General features: G+C 45.8%; 2 protein-coding genes across 7 annotated transcripts in view; both read left to right on the forward strand.

Annotated features, from left to right (window-relative positions):
- The window catches only part of Cramp1 (cramped chromatin regulator homolog 1), a 57,940-nt gene extending 52,738 nt beyond the window's left edge, over positions 1 to 5,202 (forward strand). For all 5 annotated transcript variants that reach the window (XM_020169301.2, XM_020169303.2, XM_020169299.2 and 2 more), the window contains exon 21: positions 1,703 to 5,202. In XM_020169301.2, the coding sequence (XP_020024890.1) occupies positions 1,703 to 1,867 (165 nt within the window). In that variant the 3' untranslated portion in view covers positions 1,868 to 5,202. The remainder of the gene's footprint in view (positions 1 to 1,702) is intronic.
- Positions 5,203 to 5,694: 492 nt separating this feature from the next.
- Jpt2 (Jupiter microtubule associated homolog 2) lies at positions 5,695 to 20,924 on the forward strand. 2 transcript variants are annotated; one of them, XM_020169298.2, is made up of 5 exons: positions 5,695 to 5,815; positions 9,657 to 9,805; positions 14,256 to 14,398; positions 17,415 to 17,463; positions 18,405 to 20,924. In XM_020169298.2, the coding sequence occupies exons 1-5, from the start codon at positions 5,772 to 5,774 to the stop codon at positions 18,590 to 18,592; spliced, it is 573 nt and encodes a 190-aa protein (XP_020024887.1). In that variant the 5' UTR covers positions 5,695 to 5,771; the 3' UTR covers positions 18,593 to 20,924. The 2 variants fall into 2 exon arrangements, with proteins under 2 accessions (XP_020024887.1, XP_073916595.1); XM_074060494.1 differs by lacking the exon at positions 5,695 to 5,815 and adding an exon at positions 5,887 to 5,908.
- The last annotated feature ends 203 nt before the right edge of the window (positions 20,925 to 21,127 follow it).

A 21,127-nucleotide genomic window follows, 5' to 3' on the forward strand; every position in this document is an offset into this window, starting at 1 on the left:
CTCCATTTAAAAACACCTTTTGTATTTGGAAAAAGTCCCCATTGTCTGGAAGTGATCACGATCTGAAACATTAGTGGGTGAAGTGGCCTGATGGTGATGGGGTCTGTGTGTGGGGATGGAGCTAGATTGATCACAGGTTGATATAGATGGAACCTGGGGACAAATACATGGGGAAAAGAGGGCCACTCTTTACATAACATTTTTGGGTTTTGGGTGTTTTTTGTTTTTTTAATATTTTTGAGACAGAGTCTTACTATGTAGCTCAAGCTGACCTGGAACTTGCTATGTAGCCCATGCTGGCCTTGAACTTGGAATCCTCCTTCCTCAACCTCCCTTAGCCTGGGATTACAGACATATACCACCACACCTGGCTTTGCTCATTTTGAAAACAGATTTCAAGCTGGAGGCTAGTGGCTCATGCCTGTAATCCTAGCTACTTGGGAGGCTGAGATTGGGAGGGTGGAGGCAAATACTTTGACAGACCCCATCTCCAAAACAACCGTAGCAAAATGGACTTTAGATGTGGCTCAAAGGGGTAGAGGGCCTGCTTTGCAAGTGTGAAGCCCTGAGTTCAAACTCCAGTCCCACCAAAAAATAAAAAAATTTGATTTGTTCAACATGCCTCATAAACAAAGTTTAAAATTCAGTTCATGTCATGATGGCTATACTCATAATTTTCCAAAGGCTAGCCACGTGTGACAGCTCATGCCTGTTATCTCAGCTATTCTGTAGGATCACAATTTGAAGCCATCACAGGCAAAAAGTTAGTGAGTCCCCATCTCAACCAAAAATTCGGGCATGGTGGCATGCACTTGTTTTCACAGTTATGCGGAAGACATAAATAGGATTGCAGTCCAAGCTAGCCAGGGCAAAAAACATGAGACAGTATCCAAAAAATAACTAAAGCAAAAGGCCTGGAGGCATGGCTCAAGTGGTAGAGCGCCTACTAGCAAACACAAGACCCAGTAGCACTAAAAAAATGAAATGAATTTCCAAAGATTTCTCATTCATTCATTGTGTTAAACAGTTCACTAATGAATATTTATTTAGGGTGTGCCATATGGCATGCACTGCTAGTCACTTGAGTTGACAAAACAAAGGCCTCCATCCCCATTAGCATCCTCTGTAGTGGATATAGTGAGGACTAGCAATTCTATGTGTTTGCCCACAGGATAAAGTCACAGCACCTAGACCTGCCTTCTGTGTGGCGGGCCTACTGGCCTTCCACAGCTGTAAGCCTGTGCTCACCTCAGGGCCTTTGCCCTTGCTGTTTCTTATGATAGGCAGGTTATTACTTTATACATTCTATGTGACGTGCTCTCAAACTTGTCATGTTATGACATGTTGGAGATGCTCCTCTGACTCTGTGGCAGAGTATTCTGCTCTCATTTCCTTCATGCTCATCCCTGATCTCTGCCTTTTTTGTTGCCTCTTGCCCCTCTGTAGATTGTCTCCCTCATAAGTCTCAGGAGGTAGGGGGCTATGGCTCTAATCCCAGCAGCTATTCTCGCTGGGTTCCCAATGGGTCCTCCACAAACGCTTGCAGGAAAAATGTGATCATGGTCAGACTGCAAGAGGGTTTTGAAGCTCTCCATGGAGCAATAGGCTCCTTCCATCTATGGCCTGCCTTAGAGGTCAGGTGCCTCCAGTCCAAACAGAGGGCCATCTGACTTGGTTTTCCTTTGTTCCCTCTGTACTGCAGGTGGTGGATTCCCAGCTGGTGTGCATGATGAATGAGAACAGCATTGATTACATATCTAGGTTCAATGACCTGGCCCAAGAGTTGTCCATCGCTGAGCCTGGCCGCCGAGAGGTTCTGTTTGATGGCAGTGGAGGTGGCCCCCCTGTTGGTGACCTCTCCCAGTGACTGTGCCTCGTGGAGAAGGCATGCTGGATGCTGGAGGTGTGAGAGTGGCCTGTAGGACTGGCTGTCTTCATTGTGGCGGATGAAACCTCTTCAAGTTAGAGAAAGCAAGTCAAGTCCAGAATCCCCAGAAGACCGTTGGAACAAGGGAACCTCTGCAGCCCAGGATGTGCAGCACACAGGAGCAGCTAGTCACAGCCCCATCTCAACAGTCAGGGGCCATCATGTCCCGAGAGGCCAGGGTGAGCTCTGAGAAAGGTGGGCCTCAGAAACTGTAGTGGTGTGCAAGCCCTTCCTTGCTGTGCTGAGGGCCACATGACAATCCAACATTCTGTGTTCATGTGGAATGGGCCTTACAGAGGGTTTCTCCCTGCAGAAGGCAAGTCTGGCACAGTCCTTGCTTCCTGGGAACTGTGATATCTGTTATGCAGGGTGACTCCAGCCACTGTGGCTTTCTTTTTGACACCCTTTTTGCCACTTGGTCACCCTGCCTGTGGTGATGCTGAGGGCACCCAGGCTACCACTGGAGACTACAAAACACTTCATGGATTCCCTGACCACAGAGCAGAGAAGGGTCCCAGGGCAGTGTAACCAATGCCATCTCCCCAGAATATCAACCCTTGCCTCAAGCTTTGCCCTTCCAGAGGCTTTGATCTGTCTAGCGTAATAGGAGGGGGAAAAGAATCATGTCTTATGCAGGTTGTGTGGACTTTGTATAGGGTCCTGCTAAGCTGGTTGAAAGTGTTTTTCTTGTGTTTTAAGAATTAGGAGACATGAACAAGGAAGAACAGAGTCCTCTGTTTAACTCGTATCCTTCTTGTGTCCCCCGGCAAGTTCCCTGTAGACCTGAGATGTTATTTCTCTCTACAGGGCTGACCCCAAGCACTACTATGACACAAATAAGGCTTTCTCCTGATCCATTGTTGAACTTTTCATGTTAATGTTTGGCCTCTGAGACAGACCTGCCTTTGCAGGGACAGCTTTCTCTTTTTCAGAGCTGACTTTCCTTGCGTTGGCGTTGGCATTGGCGCAGGGTACAACCAGCACAGGTGTTTAATCCCTTGCTTGTGCCTTTGCTCCAAGTCTTCTGTTTCTTCCTCCTGTTGGGACCCATGCAGAATTCAGATGTCAGGGAGTAGTGAGAGTTCTCGTCACTCTGGCCTTCTGGTGACTTCCTCCTGGAGTCTCACAGAGGCCTCTAGTTACTCCAGTGTTCAGTCTTTCCCCAGAATGGTGCTAATGAGGGCTATTTTGCCTTCTCAGCCTCAGGAGGTTCAAGCACACAAATCACCACCCAGCCCAATCTAGCATGGCTGGCATCTGTGGCTGTGGTGCTGGTCAGGCAATTCCCCTCTCACCTAGCTACCACAATGAACCTGAATGTGCCACCACCTCTGCTCCCCCACCTCTCCTCTTTCCCTACTCGTGTGGTGGGTCTTGAGACCCATCCTTTCCCACCCCCAGCTTCTCTCCTCATCTGCAACAAAAAGGGGAGGAAAGGCCTCTGATCACACACTCTCATTCTCACCAGCCCATGAGACCACTCCAGACTGCAGGTGCTGAAGGAGGAAACAGGAGGACGGTGGCTGCAGGCAGCAACTGCCTTCCTTCACCTCCCAGGCTCCTCCTGCTGCTGGTGCCTGTGAGGAGGCTCACCGCCTAGCCCCATCCCAACTTCCTGTGGACAGCATCTTGGTCTGAGAAAATGGTCTCACAACTCTGGAGGAATGAGAAGAGGAGTGCACACTGTGTTAGGAGGTAGACCACAATGTAGGAACCAGAGTGACTCCACCCTAGCTCGTGGTAGCCCACTGCTTACATCCTTATACTCCCAGTTGGGGCTAGAGATACCATGAAAGCTGACAGTGGCCCAGTGGTCACGAGAACTGCTTGGGTAATCACAGTCCTGAGCTGTTTCTCACTAGGGGACACCTTGAGGCCTGTTACTTCATGGCTTCTGAAAGGAGAACTCTGGAGATTAAAATCAGCTTTCCTAGGCCTCTGCTATGTCCACTTCACCCACCTAGGCAGAAACTGCTTTGGGAGCCACAGACCACAGCTGTTGTCATCACTGGTTGAGGGTGGAGTGGACTGACTTATGTCCAACAGTGAAGCTGAAGGAATCCAGAGGATTCTGAAGCCTTCCTAACAGCCAGACAGGTACATGGATTTGTTTGCCATGTTAAGGGCAAACAGTGTCATTTGTATCAGAGAAACAGGGGATTCCTTTTCTCCTAGCCTAAATGCATAGATACAAAAATAGGCAGCTGTTTAAAAGCTGGAGTTTTCAAAAGACCCAGCAGAGAAGCCTCCCAGGCCCTGCATCTTCCTCTGCTTTCCCAGCACAGTTAAGATGGTCCAGTGAACCTGCGGCTTCCTTCGTGTATTGGAGCACATGTGTGAGATGGGATCAGTTTCTTAGAAAAATCCTTCCCTACCTAATCCTAATGTCTGGGAGCTACTGGCTGGTTCATTTTTTCTGAAGACTGAGACCGAGTGTCTCTGGGGTCAAGGAAGTTGGTGTCTGGCCTCGATATTTTTGGGAATGCAGGGTGATGACCATTGCAAGAGTTAGAGGCAGGTAAAGTTCATACATCTTAGAGGGGTAGAGCACTTGCTCCAGCAGCGGAAGTTTTTGGTGGACATTTCATCAGTTGGTCACACTGGCTTCTCAGCAATGAAATTCTGTTCTTTCCTTTGGTGTGGTGGGAAGGTCTCTTTGGTTCAATAGTATGTAGAGTAGAGCTTGTTCTGAAAGACTCTGGAAACAAGCAAGGGGGAAACATTTATATCTACTTTTTAAAACACAGGTCTGACAGATGCGTTCATGAGGAAATACCGCACTTTGTCTTAAGAAAACAAAACTTTTTAATGAACTCCCACAGCACACCTTTCCCAACTGTTGGTCTCCTGATCTCCCAGTAACTCGTAGGTCACGTGAGGTCAGTCCAGTGTCGGAAGCACTACACCAACGCACCCCTTCTTCCTTGAGGGTCACTGGCTGGAGTGTGCAGCCAGGCCACAGAACTCAGTGCTGTTTGCTTTAATAATCGTTAAGCCATATCATCTAAGGTTTCCGGCTTGTTTGAGATGTGAATTTGTTTTATAGATTATAAATATACATATACAGTGTATTATAAAGCAAAATGCCTGTCCTTCCTGATTATTTTTTGTACCATATTGTAAATTATATTATTTATTCTTTACCAATTTGGGGAATAAAAGGTGTTTTGGTTATTTAATATAATAAACAAAAGCTGTTAAACTTCTGTTTAAATTTCCAGTTCAACTTGTAAATGTTTTTATTGTGCATAAATATATACTAATTCTTGACCTAACGATTGCCTTTTCTGCCTGTTTTTAACGCCAGTGCGCCTTGGTGAGCCCTGGGGTAGGCAGGTGTAGCTTGGGCGCTGCCCGCAGGTTTGTTGAGCCCTGGGGGCAGGCAGGTGGGGCTCCAGCACAGCCAGCAAGCTCTGTTCTGGGCTTTAGCTGCTTCCCCGAGAGCCTCGCTCCCTCCGGAGCGCGCTGCAGTGTACGCCAGCACCTCCCACCGCCGCCCCTCTGCGCCTAACCCCAGCGAGCCAGGGGCGGAGGGACCTGGCTCCCTGCGCGGGCGTGTCCCAAAGGACGCTCCTGGAGGGGGCGGGGCGAGCTCGCAGGCCAATACTCGCGCACGAAGCATTGAGAGGCTTCTGCTCCGGCCAATCCGCTGCGAGCGCGACACCAGTCGGCCCAGGCCTTTCCGACAGGGGGCAGGCTGAGAGGCGGGGCCGGCGTCGCGATAGGCTGTGGAGGCGTGATTAGCGCTGACGGCGTCCAACGGGCGCGGGTGGGTCTGGGTACCTGCGCTGGGCCGGGCGGGAACCGCAGCGCGGCAGCTGAGTGGCGCGGAGCGACGGCGGACATGTTCCAGGGCGCGGACGGCGAGGCCGGCCGGGCGGGTTCCAGGTGTGCGGGCTGACGCGAGCGACCCGGCGGGTGCGGGGCCGCCGCCACGTGGCGAGCGGGGACGGGCGACTTCACAAACACTGTCGGCATCGGGTGGGGCTCCCCTCCGGTGCCCAGCTCGCGTACTGGCGTCGGCGGAGTCTGGGCCTCCCGGGAAGATTGAGCGGAGGGCGGAGCGGGGCTGGAACCCCGGGACTCCCCTTGGCTTCCGAAAGTGCCCGGGAGCGCGGGGACGGCGCTGCGGAACTTGGCGCGCCCGCGCGAGAGCGCTTCCCGCGTCCAGCCCCCTCTGAACCCCCTTGATGACCTGTGAACGCGGCGGAGCTGGGGCAGCAGCCGCTACCCTCCCGACCGGGGCCAGGTGTCTGCCCACGCCATGGCACTGACAGGGTGGGGACAACCGAATCAATCGTGGTGCGGGATAACGCGGGCCCGCCGCCCTTGGGTCCGGCCGGGACCCCCTGCTCCAGCGCTGTCTCTGTCCCACTGAGTCCATTGATGACCCCCGCTCCGAGCTACCTGCCTGCCCAGAAAATAGTTGCGGGCGATGAACAGTGAGACGGAGGTTAGGCTGACTTGCCAAGCTACAGAAGTTAGCTGCAGGGCAGACATCCTTTGGAGAGGATTTTATGAAAGGGAGGAAAATCCTCATCTTGGCTGTCGGGGAAAGAAACCCAGCCTTCTTAATTGGAGGCTGAAGCGCAATGGGAAATCTCTGAGCTAGCGGGGTGGAGGTTGGGTAGCTGCCTGCCCGACTGATGCCTCCAGAAAGACGTGGAGCTGTGGCTGCTTGTAAGATTACTCTTCCAGGTCTTAATGTTTTCCGATTCTGCTGCATTTTTTGTTTTCTTGATGAGAGATTATTTTGTGCTGCAAAAGCATTATGCTCTAGCCGTCATTAAAGCCTTTTAAATTGCAAAATTAATATTGTAGAATTTAGCCCAATTTTTTTTTTGCATGTCCTCTCCTCAAGCCTGACCACTCCCCAAAAGCTTTTCTGAAACTTGGGACATGATATTGGAGGAAGGCCAGACACTTTGAGCCCCCTCCAGGTGAATCACTTTTGTCTTCCTCTGCCTCTCCAGTGCCACAGCCCACCTGAGTTGTATGGCATTTCTTCTTGACATGTGCCGTTTATTTTCCCGTGTGTATTTTGAATACCTTTACATTTGTCCACAAGTATTTGAGCTGGCTAGTACTCCCTTCTCCCTCCCCACTAGTATTACTCTGATAACTGCTGCTTGTAGCTTCCAGAAGGCCACACTGTGCCATTGTTGTGGGCCCTATTTTTTATTGAAAGGCCTATTGAACTCTCAGTCCCATTTATATGAGCCCCTGCTTGCTTGCATGGCTGTTGCAGACTGTGAAACCTGTGGTGCTGGCCCCACCGCCTTTATGATGGAGATGGCCACTACCCCTGCCCAGGCAGCCATGCCTCTGCATCCTAATCTCTGCCAAAACATTGTATGGCACCACTTTCCTTTTCTGTGCTTCTTTTTTTTTTTCAAATAAAATTTGGGAAAGTACACAGAACAATATTAGATCCTTCATTTCCACCACCCCTATATTAACATTTCATTTAGAGTAACTATCATTTACCTTCTGTGCAGAGACCACAGACTCAATTGGGTTTCTCATCTCCTCCAGAGATAGCTTTGGAGTTGCAGGAACACCTAGTCTCACACAGCTCACAAACTACGGGTACACAGATGTGGCTTTCCTGTTAAGTCTGAAGCTCTGGGCAAAGGATTTGTTCTTACCTATGTTTTTGTCTAAAGGGTCTTGTGCAGGGTTGCTGGTGTAGGTTCTGTGGAGATATATTAGAGGCAGAAGAGACTGGGGAGATGCTGAAGCTTGAAGGTCTGCATGAGTCCTGATCAGAGGGTTTGAAAGACAGCCATCTTTCAAATAGTTGGAGATGAGTAAAATAGAAATTTTAACTCATACTGGCATGAAACTATGCTGAATTCAGTTCTAAAGATTGCAGCTCTCTTTTTTTCCCACAGAGATATCTGTAGACCCAAGCATGTTAGACCTGCTGCAGCTAAGAAAAATATGGAGAATAATCAGAACTGTGTGGTTTATAAATGGATACAGATGTCAGAAGGCCTCACCTTGTCCACTACCAACATGCCTGACCCAAGATCTGGTTAAGCCCTTTCTAAGCCTGGTTATTAGTTAAACAAACCACCCCCCTTCATTAAGAACCTTCTTCAGGAAATGATAACTGCTGAACTGGCAGGTTTGTTGGCACCAGTCCAGAGGCCTGCCAGCGTGTGCCTGGCATCTGTGGTGTTGAGTGGCCTGCAGAGTTTGTGCAGATGTCCCATTGTCTGCCCTCTGTAGAGCACAGGAGTTTCTCACTTTCTGCTGTCCTGCCTCATAGCAGAGAACCTGAGAATTCTATTCATGTTAAATTACAGTGGTCATCAGCTGCTTTCTGGCATTTTTAATTAACCTGTTCATTTGTTAACTAAACTTTAAGCAGTTAGTGTTTGCTTGACTTTCCAGTTAGGCCTAACTTCCACTTCTTACTTTCATGGGGCGTTCAGTCCTTTAATTTCAAGTGTTTCAAATTGTCTGGGTCAGACAGTCCCATTGCTTAGGCCTAGTGGGCCACTCATTGGTTTAAAACTCAATTTCAGGGGATCTCTCTCTCCCCTGAAATACATTTTAAAAGTCTCTAACCAGATGTCTGAAAAGATACATATGAATTCAGTGTTCCACAGTGCTGCTATTAACCTGTGCTCTGGGTGTCAAAGCAGAGCTTTGTGGAAATTTCCCTAGGTATTCAATTGTTGGAATAAAAACTGACTCAAGATCCTGCTCATCTACTTCTGAAATGTCTATTTTTAAACTTCCGAATAATGCATGACAAAGATTGGGACTGGAGATAGATACTGATGTTGTGACTGAAGAATGGAAATCACATTCTTCCTGGGTGATTAATTAAAATCAGTATTCATAGAATGCCAGTGGATTTTAGAGGAAAGCCTCATACCAAATGTCCTGGTCTAAAATAAACAGTGGTGCTACTGTCATTCTTTATTTTTCTGCTACTGGGCTTTTCACTAGTTATACTAGACCTTGGGGCCAGAGATGATCATCATAGTATAGATCCCTGCAACAACCCTATAAGTAAGGAATATCTTCACAGATGATGAATCTGAGGAAAGGAGAAATCAAGTAATTGGCCAAAAGTCACACAGGAAGTAATGGAGCCACCGTTCAAACCTAGGCAGTCTAGATCTAGGGTATGATACGCCATAATACCTCTCTAAAGGTCTCTAGAAAACAAACAAGAGGGTATCTACCATTTACCCACAAGTCAAGCCCAATCCCCAGGGTAGGACCTGTGTGTTCTGCCAGGGCAGTCCCTGACCACCAAGGCTACTGAGAACTTGGACAAGTTTGGTAAGGATAAAGACATAGTACAAGTATAAGCTACCCACCAGAGTGGAAGTCAGCTCGAAAAGAACAAAATACCTCTTGAGCCATGTCTTTTATAAGTGTTAGATTAATTAAAATGATTCAAATTCATTTCTGATTCTTATTTTATAATGTAGCTCCTAGAAAATGTAGAAAGAGTCCTCATGTGGTTCACACCTTGTGTGTGTATTTGAAGCAGTGTCTCACTCTGTATCTCAGACCATCCTTGAACTTGTGATCCTCCTGCCTCTGACTCCTGAATGCTGGGATTGCAAGTGAGACCACCACATACACATGAGGTTCACGTTTCTGTCTGGTGTTACACCATGGGAGAGACCACTACCCAATCACAGTGAGTCTGGAATCTGTTAAGGTCAGCCATTAGGGACTCATATTTGCTCTGTGCTTGTAGGTCCATGAAACCCCCAGGAGGAGAATCGAGCAATATTTTTGGAAGTCCAGAAGAAGCTGTTCCTTCAAACCGACCTAATAGGATGGCATCTAATATTTTTGGGCCAAATGAAGAACCTCAGAATATACCCAAGAGGACAAACCCCCCAGGTACTGGCCTTTGTAATTCTAGATCTTTGGTTTCTACCTGGTCTCTTTTCTGTCGTTCTTTTGAAAATATGTTCTATTTCTTTTGTTTGTTGTTTTGAGACAGGTCTCATTATGTAGCCTAGATTACAAACTTGAAATCTTCCTGTCTCAGTGTTCTGAGTGCTAGAACTGCAGGGATGTAGCTACCACGCTTGGCTTCTATTTCTTTATATTGATCCTTTCAGATATTTTCTGGTACACATTATCTGTTATCATCAGAATTTTTCTAAAATGAAAGAAAGGGGGTGAGTCTTGGCTAAGGGTCAGACAATGTGTGCTGTGTATGATCACTACGTGTCGTGATGCCTATCTTAGCTGCCCTGATGAGGTTTCTGCATCTCATGTTCTTGGAGTCTGTTTTCCATCCTGCCAGGGGCTCTTTGAAAACAGTCTATGAAATCTGAAAGGTACAACCACTAAATGTCCATCACCCAGGAACTGGGACACTGCTTGGTTTCTGTGCAGCACTCCAGTTCAGGAGTTTGATTGACAAAAGTAGGGAGAGGCAAAGAGGATGGGTGATGTACTGTGAGAGCCGTGGAAGGGTTTACTGGAGATTGCCATTTAGTGTCTTCTCATCTTCGTTACATTCTTTCTGTTCCTTGGTAGCTGCTTGTCTAGATCTTTATAAATTTTGTTCCTGTTTATCTCACAGTAATAATTCATATTTATAGCTTGTTTAGTATTTTCCAGGGACTTTGGTAAGTGTTTTGTATGTGATTTTACACTTGGCCATCACCACAACCCTAGAAGGTAGGTGGTAACCTCTTTTACAACAGCAGAAAGCAAAGCTCAGGGAAATTCACTGACGTGCCTGAGCTACTTACTAGCAGAACTTGCCTTTGGTTCTGAATTTGTCTGCCTCCACAGCCCGTGTTCTAATCCTACCTGCTAAATATATTCATTGGGATAAATTCTTAAAATGAAATTGCTGGATCAGAGGGTATATGAATTTAAAATACTAAGCCAGGCCACCTGTGGCTAACCACTGTAATCCTAGCTACTTGGGAGGCTAAGATTGGGATGATGATCCTGGTTCAAGGCCAGCCCAAGCAGGACCCCATCTCCAAAATAACCAGAGCAAAATGGACTGGAGGTATGGCTCCAGTGGTAGAACACTTGCTTTGCAAGTTCAGAGCCCTACGTTCAAACCCCAGTTCCATCAAAATAAAAGAAAAAAATCAAACTCTGACAGACAATTCCAAATAGTCTCAAAAGAGGGCTCCCACTGTCTATCCGTAACATTTTTAAGTGTTCGTTTCTTTTTTGGCAGTACTGAGGCTGCTTGCTAGACAGGCGTTCTTACCTCTCGAGCTACCCCACCAGCCTATGTGCTTATTTCTGTCAGTGCAGTGTTTACCTTAAATTTATTTTTCTTCTATTATGTGTGAATGTAGGCATCTTTTTACTTCAAAGCTCAATTCATCTCTTAAGGAAAATGCCAAACAACTGACATGCAGTATGATGAGCTCTTTATGAAATTCAGAAACAGAACTCTTGTTCAGTATTGCAGATATATGTGGTAAAACTATATTAAAAAAAAAAAAATAGCAGGTTTATGGTTTCCAGAAAATTCAAGAGTATAGTGACCTTTGGTGAGAGGGAGGGGATACAGGAGTTTATAGAAACTGGTATTGTTCTGTGCTTACCTCGTGTTTACCTTGTAATTATTTGTCATAGTTATGTGTATTTTATGTTTTGTTTCACAACTTAAATTTTTTGTTCTGTTTCACAATTTGTTTTTTTAAATGAGCAGTGTCTTTGACCAAAAACTTCAAATTGTTAATTTTTTTTTTTTTTTTTTTTAATTTCCAGACAGGGTCTTGCTATGTAGCCCAGGCTGGCCTTGAACTCTCTATCTTCCTGGCTCTGCCTTCCGAGTGCTGGGATTACAGGCAAGTGCCACCATGCCCAGCTCTCTTCCATTTTTTTTTTTTTTTTAATATTTTTGCAATTTTGGCATTTGAACCCAGGGCCTACACCTTGAGCCACTCCACCAGCCCTTTTTTGTGAAGGGTTTTTTCAAAATAGGGTCTCGTGAACCATTTGCCTGAGCTGACTTCAAACCACAGTCCTCCTGATCTCTGCCTCCTGAGTAGCTAGGATTACAGGTGTGAGCCACCAATGCCTGACTGTGCTCTTCCATTTTAAAGCTGAATGCACACTTTAAAAAATTAGATAAGCTTTTGTGGACAACCAGGAATGACACAATGAGGGTGGTCCCTCTCTCCCTTGAGGTCCAGACGTGATTGCTAGCATGTCCAGAAGCATCACTGCACTTCACCTGTATAACTGGTTTAGCCTCACTAGCAACACGGGAAAGTATTAAGGTGAAGTAACTTGCCTGAGGTCACACAGTTAATGAGTGACTAAGCAGGGACTCTGCTCCCAGCATCCTGGCCACAGAGCACATGTCCTTAGTCCCATTGTCCTTGAGCTGGCTTCTCCTGTCAAGGGCATACAAGTTTAGGGACTGGATCCCTAGGAGGTCAGCATCTGAGATCCAGAAAGGTTTGTAATCATCCTGAAGTTGCTCAAAGGTTTAGGCACATATTTTCCTGCAGAGGGAGTCCCACATGTCTCTTCCCTCTACCTCCCAACTGCAGAGACCCTCGCCCAAGCTCCTGTTTGCTATGCACAGTTCCAGACCTCCAGGCCTCTAGAAGCTGACACCTCCCAGAAAGCCACTCTGTTTTAGGCTCCACACCAGCAGTGGGACTCTTAAGATGAGTGAGGCTCTCTGAGAGCTGGCCACAGCTGAGAGCGCTCTAGAGAGCTGCAGCAGCTCAGTCCTTCTGGCTGGTCATGTGGTACTCATGAGTCCTGTGGCAGCATGGTTATCACAGCTAAGAAATCACTGTTTAAAATGTAATTATTTGAAAGCACAAAATGCAAAAGGGCAAAACTCTGTAAAAAGAACTTACCTTTCTTATGCTTTCCTTATACACCCTATCCTATTTCTTATCTAGCCATCATAGATAACCATTTTTTGGATTTTTTTGTTTTCAAAAAAGTTTGAACTCAGGACCTTGGCTTGCTAGGTAGCTGCTCTACCACTAGAGCCCCACTGCCAAGCCCTCTTGCCTTACTTATTATTCAGGTAGGGTCGTGCTTTTGCCTGGGGCCAACCTCAGACTGCAGTCCTCTTACCTATGCCTCTTGCCTAGCTGGGATCACAGGTGTGGCACAGCACCTGGCTTATTTGTTGAGGTGGGGGTCTCACCAGCTTCTGCCCAGTCTTGCCTCAAATTGTGATCCTCCTGATCTCTGCCTCCCAACTAGTCACTATGTCCTACCTGAGTAGTCACTTTTTATTCAAGTAGAAGCAAATGAGAATACCTCCTTTTCACATTAAGAAAATGCATTGCTATATGGATTCTTTTGCACCTTTTGTTCACCAAACAATATATACAAAAAAATTTTTTTGTGGTAGTTACATAGCAAACATAACTGATGTTTATTGAGTGTTTGCATCCTAGGCATTATTCCAGGCATCTGACCTAAGAGCTATAGAAACTCACCGAATCCTCATACAGCCCTCAGAGGGAAGTCTTTTTATTTTCCTAATTCCACAGATGAGGAATTGGGGGCACAGAGAGGCCAAGTAACTTTCACATAGCCACATAGTTAGTTAGTGGCGCACATCTTCTTTCATTTTGTAGATTATGACTTCTTGGTGTACCAGGGCTGTGACTTTGATGCCTGTCTCTGTTTAGCATAGTGCTTTGGGAAAGATAGGTGCTTGATTTCTCCTGAGTGAAGACATGATCAGTTAGTATTGTGCAGTAGTTGTCTTTCTAACATACACATCTAGGCATTCTTGTATCAGGCCCAGGCTGCAGCCATCTGCTCATAAGACATTCCATCTGAGATGCACGTTTTTATGACTGCTTATCAACTCACAGTTGGCAGCTAGGATGTAACATTTCTCTTAATTTCTGACATACATAGTCATCACTAAAAGTTCTGGCCAGAATGAGGTCAGAATGACTAGTGAATATTATTTTCCAGATTACAAATTTGAGTTGAACAGGTCATGTAATTAACTTCGGTACTCCCTGTGAACTAAACATTTAGTTGCTTTTAATGTCTTCCTGAATTTAGTGAAGGAGACTCTTCAGTGGGAAAGCATGAACTGTTAAGTATTAAGGAAACTAGAAGGAAAACATGGTGTGTTGTTTCCTCTTCCTCCTAGAAGAAGGCCCAGGTCAGCTTGGGTTTAGGCATGAAGGCTGCTGCTTCACATAAGGGGTTGGCTGGGATGCAGGGGATTTAGTCTGACCATTGCATCCAATTGGCCTCAAACCCAGTACTATCACTAAGCTGTTTGGTGAGAGGGTGTCCCGTTATGAATGTGAGGTAGGATCAGATGGGTGTTGTGGTGCTCAATGTTCTGTGGTTGTCTCTGCAGGGGGGAAAGGAAGTGGTATCTTTGACGAATCAACTCCTGTGCAAACCCGACAACGTATGAACCCACCTGGTGGGAAGACCAGTGATATTTTTGGGTCCCCGGTCACTGCCACTTCACCCTTGGCACACCCAAACAAACCCAAGGTATGGACTACATTCATATAGCAGACATGAGAAAAAAAACACAACAAACAAACAAAAAACCAAAGGTCAAGCCAAGTCCTACTTTAAAAAGGCTCCAAGGCTGATGTGTCATGTCATTAGGAAGAGACAAGGTGGGTGATGTTGATTTTTCTGGGAGCAGTTATTCGTCATAGGGTTTGGGAGCTCCTCTGAGTCAGCCAGGAAACATGTTCCAACCTTGTGATGACTGAAGCCCTGGGGGAAGTGGTTCTGTTGGTGTGTTGGCAGCAGTGGCACCACTGTAGACAGCCATGCTGTCTTCCCTGTGCATCTGAAGGATGGTGATGGTGCACAGCATGGAAGTTTGACCTTCCTACCTCTTCACTATTCATTCTGGAAAGATGATGTTTCCTGGTGAGACACAGAAGGTCAGGGTCCTCTTACTATCTGTGTGGATTTGTGTGCATGGCTACGGTGTAGCTGAGCTTCTGATCCACTAAAGACACTCTCAGGTTAGATAAACATGTTCTCCTTGCCAGGAGTGCTGACTCAGAAGCTGCTGGAAAGTAGAATGACCAAGCAACTTTAGAAATGATTATAGGGTTGAGGTATAGGCTTGGCCAAGACTAGGCCAAAACTTCCCTGTATCCCTGAACCTACACAGCCTCGCTGGAATGTTTGTTGAATTGAGTGGTAGTGGGATTTTTCTGGAGTTTACTTCGGCAAAAGCTTATCAGTAATAAAGGTTAGAGCTTTATTATTACTGTAGTTATTAGTAGTATTTTTAAACTGTTTGCTTTTCTACCATTTTTGTGCTCAAAAGATAGCAGGGTCTAGCCAGGTATGGTCATATACACCTGTCATCCCAGCTCTTGGGGGACTGAGACAGGAGGACCATAAATTCGAGGCCAGCCTGGGCTACCTCAAAAAAAAAAAAAAAAAATCTGTGTGTCACATGTACACATGTGTATTAAGGGAGTGAAAAGACAACCCATGGAATAGGAGAAAATATTTGCAAATCATGTGCCAGATAAGGGTTTGCCCTCTAGAATAGATAAAGAATTCTTACAACTCAACCACAAAAAAGATAAACAATATAATTCAAACTGGGCAAAGAACTTGAATAGTTGTTTCTCCAAAGAAGATACAGAAATGACAAAAGCCCATGGAAAGGTTATTAGTCGCTACACAGATACAAGTCAGAAAGCACCGACATACCACTTCACACCTGTGCCATCTGTGTAAATATTAACTGTTGGCAAGGATGTGGAAAAATGAGGATCCCCTACATTGTCGGTGGGAATGTAAGAAGGCATACCAGCTGTGGAAAACAGCTTGGCATTTCCTCAAGTAGTTAAACATAGCCAGGAGTGGTAGTGCACATTTGTAATCCCAGTGCTCACTCGGGAGGCAGAAGCAGGAGGATCACAAGTTTGAGGCCAGCATGAGCTACATAGTGAAACTTTTGTCTCAAAAAAACCCAAGGGGGTTGGGCTGGTGGAGTGGCTCAGGTGGTAGAGCACCTGCCTGGCAAGTGTGAGGCCCTGAGTTCAAACTCTAGTACCACAAGAAAGAGTTAAAAAAAGCAGGGTGGGGTGGGGGGTTCTAAAGGCATGGCTCACATGGTAAGAGTGCCTACCTAACAGTTGTAAAGCCCTGAATTCAAACCATAAAAAAAAAAAAACAAGGTCCAGGCTGGACATGGTGGTACAGGCTTGCATGTGGGTGCCTGAGGTAAGAGGGTTGCAGTTTGAAGCCATCCTGGACAAAATTGTTATGAAATCTTGTCTGAACTAAAAGCAAAGAGACTAGGGGCATGGCTCAAGTGGTAGAGCATTTGTCCAGCAAGGATGAAGACCTAAGTTCAGTCTTTAGTACCAGAAAACAAAATAAGGAGAGGATGTAGCTTGGTGACAGAGCAGTGGCCTAGCATGCATAAAGCCCTGGGTTCAGTCCCCAACACTGGAAAAAAAAAGAACTGCCATATGACCCAAAAGATTTGAAAACAGATTCAAACAGATACTTGCACAGCTATTTTCATAGCAACATTATTCACAATTGCTCGCCAAAAGTGGAAACAACCCACATATCCATGAGTAGATGAATGAATAAGAAAATGAATGGCCAACAGAAGGAATGAAATTCTGACATGGTAAAATGTGAATGAACCTTGAGAATATGCTAGGGTTTTAAATTTTGATATTTAAGAAATCATAATTTTTCAGTTTTGTGCCTGTTATGGTTAATTTTTGAAGGACCTTTTTTTGAGGGTAGAACTGGGGTTTGAACTTAGGGCCTGCACGTACTAGGCACTTGAGCTGCACCTCCAGCCCTTTTTAGCTTAAGTTATTTTTCAATTAGGGTCCCATGTTTTTTTGTCTTGGCTGGCCTGGACCTGTGAGTACAATCCTCCTGTTCACGTCAGGTGCACACCACCATGCCGAGCTCTTTACTGAGATGGAATCTTACTAACATTTTGCCCAGGCTGGCCTCAAACTGCTATTCACCTGATCTCTACCTCCTTGTAATTCCATGCCTGGAATTACAGGCATGAGCCACTGCAGCCAGATATTTATTTACTTACTCATTGAGGTACCAGGGATTGAACCCAGTGCCTTGTGCACACTAGGTAAGTGCTGTACTGCTTGAACCTCACCCCCAGCCCTATTAAGGACATTTTAAGAACCATGCTTTAAAATATGTATGGATAAATGAACTGTCTGGGATTTGCTTGGGAAGTAGTGTAGTTGAGACAAGGATGACAGTGAGCTGATACTGGAGCAGTACTGCAGGTTACATGGGGCTCACCATACAGATCTCTCTGTTTGGTGGTGCTGGGGGATAGAACCCAGAATCTTGTGCACACAATGCAAGCATTGTACCGCTGAATTGCACCCTAGCCTTCAACTTTGTTTATGGTAAAATTGTCCATGATAAAAACATGTTTTAAAAGTTAAAAATAAACTGAAATCATTCAAGCCCTGGTTTACATTGTTCACTTGAATGAGCACTGACATGGTTGTCTGTCTTGTTGCAGGATCACATTTTGCTGTGTGAAGGAGAATCACCGAAATCTAACGTTAAAGGTGAGCTTGCTTCCTGCCCTTCTGCATGACCTTGGAAAAATTGGTAGTATACCCAGCAGAACAGAAGGCTTCCAAGCCAACTGAGCAAAACAAACACAGTGTGTGTATTGTTTGAGGAAGACTGGGGACATGAGTGTAGTCAGACCTTTAGATTTTTTTTTTTCCCCAGCCTGAATCTGAGACAACAGATCAGATGTTATGTGCTCTCATAGAGGCTCATCTGTGTTAGTGTGAAGGGAAGGGGTCCGAAACCCTCATGAACTTGCAACCAAGGATCGAGCTGGCAGAATTAAGAACTGCATATGTAGAGGACAAGGGGCTCAAGTCTCTGTTGAAGAGAGCTACAGCCGCCTAACTCAGTCACCCAGGCAAGAGCTGGCTGCTGTAGCATCAGGCTACAGCCAAGGCTTCTGAGTCACACCATTGTTCTCTAAGGAGAATGGTCATTGATTTCTGCCTTCCAGTCATTTCCCTCAACTGGTGACTGAGATACCTAGGAGTTCATTCATTCTTCCTTTAAAACATCCAGAGCAATAGTGACAGGAAACCCTAGCCTTGGCCTTGTTAGACTCCCAACTAAGGTGTGTTATGGAGTGTAACAAGCAATATAAGGAAATAATTTTGGCCTGGTGGAGTGGCTAAAGTGGTAAGGGTGCCTGCCTAGCAAGTGAGAGGCCATGAGTTCAAACCCTAATGCCACCCAAAAAAAATAAAAATTATTTAGGAAGACATCAAGGAATGTAGTAGTAGTCCAACTTTGTTTTCTGGTCTAGAGCAGCATGAGTTGTCTTTGTGCAAGAAAGCAAACCTAGCTTTATTTTCTCTCCTGTCACCATGTGAAGTTCTAACAAGCTTCTGTGACACTGACTTTCCGTTGGTACAGCTTGCCTAACAGGGTAGTAGCTACCACTAATAGACATTGTGCTGACTTTGTCCTACAGCTGCAACAAGTGCCTCACCCCAGGAAGAACCCAGTGAGAAGGGCAGCTCCAGAGAAAAAGACCATGCCAAGGCACCTGAGCCTACACCCACAGTCGATAGCCATGAGCCCAGGCTGGGCCCGCGGCCTCGCTCCCACAATAAGGTCCTGAATCCACCAGGAGGCAAATCCAGCATCTCCTTTTACTGAGAGGCTCCTGCTTTGCCTATAGCCAGACCAGACACTCAAGAGATAGGGTATTGAATGTTAGCGTTTCCTTTAACCCAATGGAGCGGGGGTGGGAGAGGGTTTATTGCATGTGAGGCTGGCTGCTCAGAGGCTCTGTTGCCATCAGGAGAGCTGCACAGAGGACTATGCCTTCCAGAATGCTGAAAACAACATTTGGGGATAAAATGGGACTGCCCTGGTGTTCATGCATCAGTTGTTCCAAGTGGAACAAAACTCTGAAGTGGGAGAGGATGGGAGAAAAGTGTAGGGTAGGAGCAGGAGGCTTGATGGGATCTTCCCCATCCTGGGATCAGCAGTCTGCCAGCTGACTGAGCATACAGGAATGAATGAAAGAGCCCAAACAGCCCATCCATCTCTGAGGAATGGAGGAGCATGGCATAAACAGACACACTAAAAAGGGAGTAGAGTCTACAATATGGCCTCCACTACTGAAATTACCTCTGAACCCCACACCTCCTTCCCATTTTATCCCTAGTGCGCTGTCCAATAGTTTTCTTGAAACATCTTCCTTTTTCTCAGCAGCAGTGAACAAAAACCAAACAGCTGTCCTCAGTCTTGTGCTTTATGAAAGGCTTCGTGCCTAATCCTCTGATTGCCCAGTTCCTGCATCTGAAACCATAGTCAGGTCTCATGTAGGAATCTTGTTTTTTTTTTTTTCTACAGGGGCTGGCTTTGGTTCTTGACATGCCAGTTTTTCTTATGGATTGTTCCTTTTGTTTATCTCATCAGCCGTAAGTCTAGGCCTTTGTTCTTCACTGACGATGTGGAGTTCCTCTCCTGATCTATAGTTCTCCCTATACATGAGGCCCTCTGGTCTCTGCAGTACTTAAATTTATTCAGGTGTATCTGAGTACTGGGCTTATTTAGAGTCTTCCTGTTCCTGTAGTTGGTTGGTGGGGAAAAAGACATGCTTGAGAACCTTGGATTCTTAGGTTCGCTTCTTTAATAATATCTAAAAAGCTGTTTTTAATACCAGCTTCTCAAATGCCTATGGACTCCATTTCTGATACCTTCCAGGAAAAAAAAAAAGTCCTTTTCTCAGGCGCACCAAAGAGGAAGAACTGATTAGACCACCTTTAAAAACTCCTCTGGACCACATTCACAAGCAGTGTACCTTAGGCCAGGATGTTAAGTAGTTTGGCAGCAGAGTCACACCTGTCATTTGCTAGCAGAGGTACTGGGCTGGCATAAGTTGTATTGCATCATCTGTTGGGCAGAGGTCCCTCTGGTCAGCCCTGCTTCTCTCCTAGTGGGCATCTGTTAACAGGAAAGGGTCTGGGTAGTGCTGCTATTGCCTTGGGTGCCTACAAAGCTCAGGTGCTAAATGTCTTCAACATTGTTAAACTTTGGAAAAGCAACAGTGTGTGCAGTCACGCTCACCTTGGCCTAGCTGCTCAAGTGCCTGCAGGAGCCATCTGCCAAGCTCCACTTCCTGCACCTGGCCCATTGAGGGGTCTGCACATGGGTTTTCCAACCAAAGAGTTTTTCCTCGTTCAGTTGCTCTGCAGTCTCTGGAGCCAGGAAACATATTCCATGTGACTAAGACTGCAAATGGGTTGTAGTTCAAAGCATTTATGGAAATGTCATTTGGAGTTGGGGACATTTTATTTCCTGTTTAAGAAAAATGTCATAAATGATGCTTATGCTTTATGTAAGGTTTTGTACTTAATTAATTCCAAATATACTAACTTGTTTAACTTATAAGAAAATAGTTTAATGATAGAAAGGAACCACCTTTTCCGTTTCTTAATGAGAAAATGATTTGTGAATTCCAAATTGGATTGCCAATATGAAATCTGACATTACTATGCTGTTAGTCCAGTGAAAGGAAAGCTCCCAGTTCTACCCACTGTCAGGGATTTCTACTGGAGAACCTACAGCAGTGGCCCCGGAGCAGCAGAGTGCACTGCCTTACTCACCCCATCTCCCCCTTCTCTTCCTGAGGCTGTGAGCTGAGCTTAGGCCTGGGCAGTGTGTGCCCTACAAGGAGCAAAGGAGACACTTTCCACTGTGTGACCATCACTTGCATTAGGAAGATGCTGTCTGTATCAGGGACTTGCCGTATGTGACGCATCCTGTTCTCACCCTCCAAGCTGCATTGAGAAATTACTAGTCTATATTTTCATTAAGCCTTAAAACTTTTTTTAAGTGCATTTGGTGCCAACATTTTTCTAGAACTGTTATCAGCAAGAAACCTGTCCTTACATCACAATGTAATTTTGATAGGAACATTTTGTTATTTTTATGAGGCAGAATTGGGTATAACAATTGAATTAAACTTAGTAAGCATATACTCAAATGTCTTTGCCTGATTTGTGTGTATGTGTGCTCTCTCTAGCAGTCCATTTAAGAAATGCCTGAACTCCTTCCCTTACAGCTTTTCATTGGTAGAGGAGTGTCCTCCTTCCCCCTTCCCTCTTTATCTAGAGGATGCCCACATCTCAAACCTGTGAGTGGAATGAGTGGGGAATACGCCATAAGTCACTGATAACAATG

This window comes from Castor canadensis, chromosome 17, assembly GCF_047511655.1.
Source record: "Castor canadensis chromosome 17, mCasCan1.hap1v2, whole genome shotgun sequence".
Taxonomy (NCBI): domain Eukaryota; kingdom Metazoa; phylum Chordata; class Mammalia; order Rodentia; family Castoridae; genus Castor; species Castor canadensis.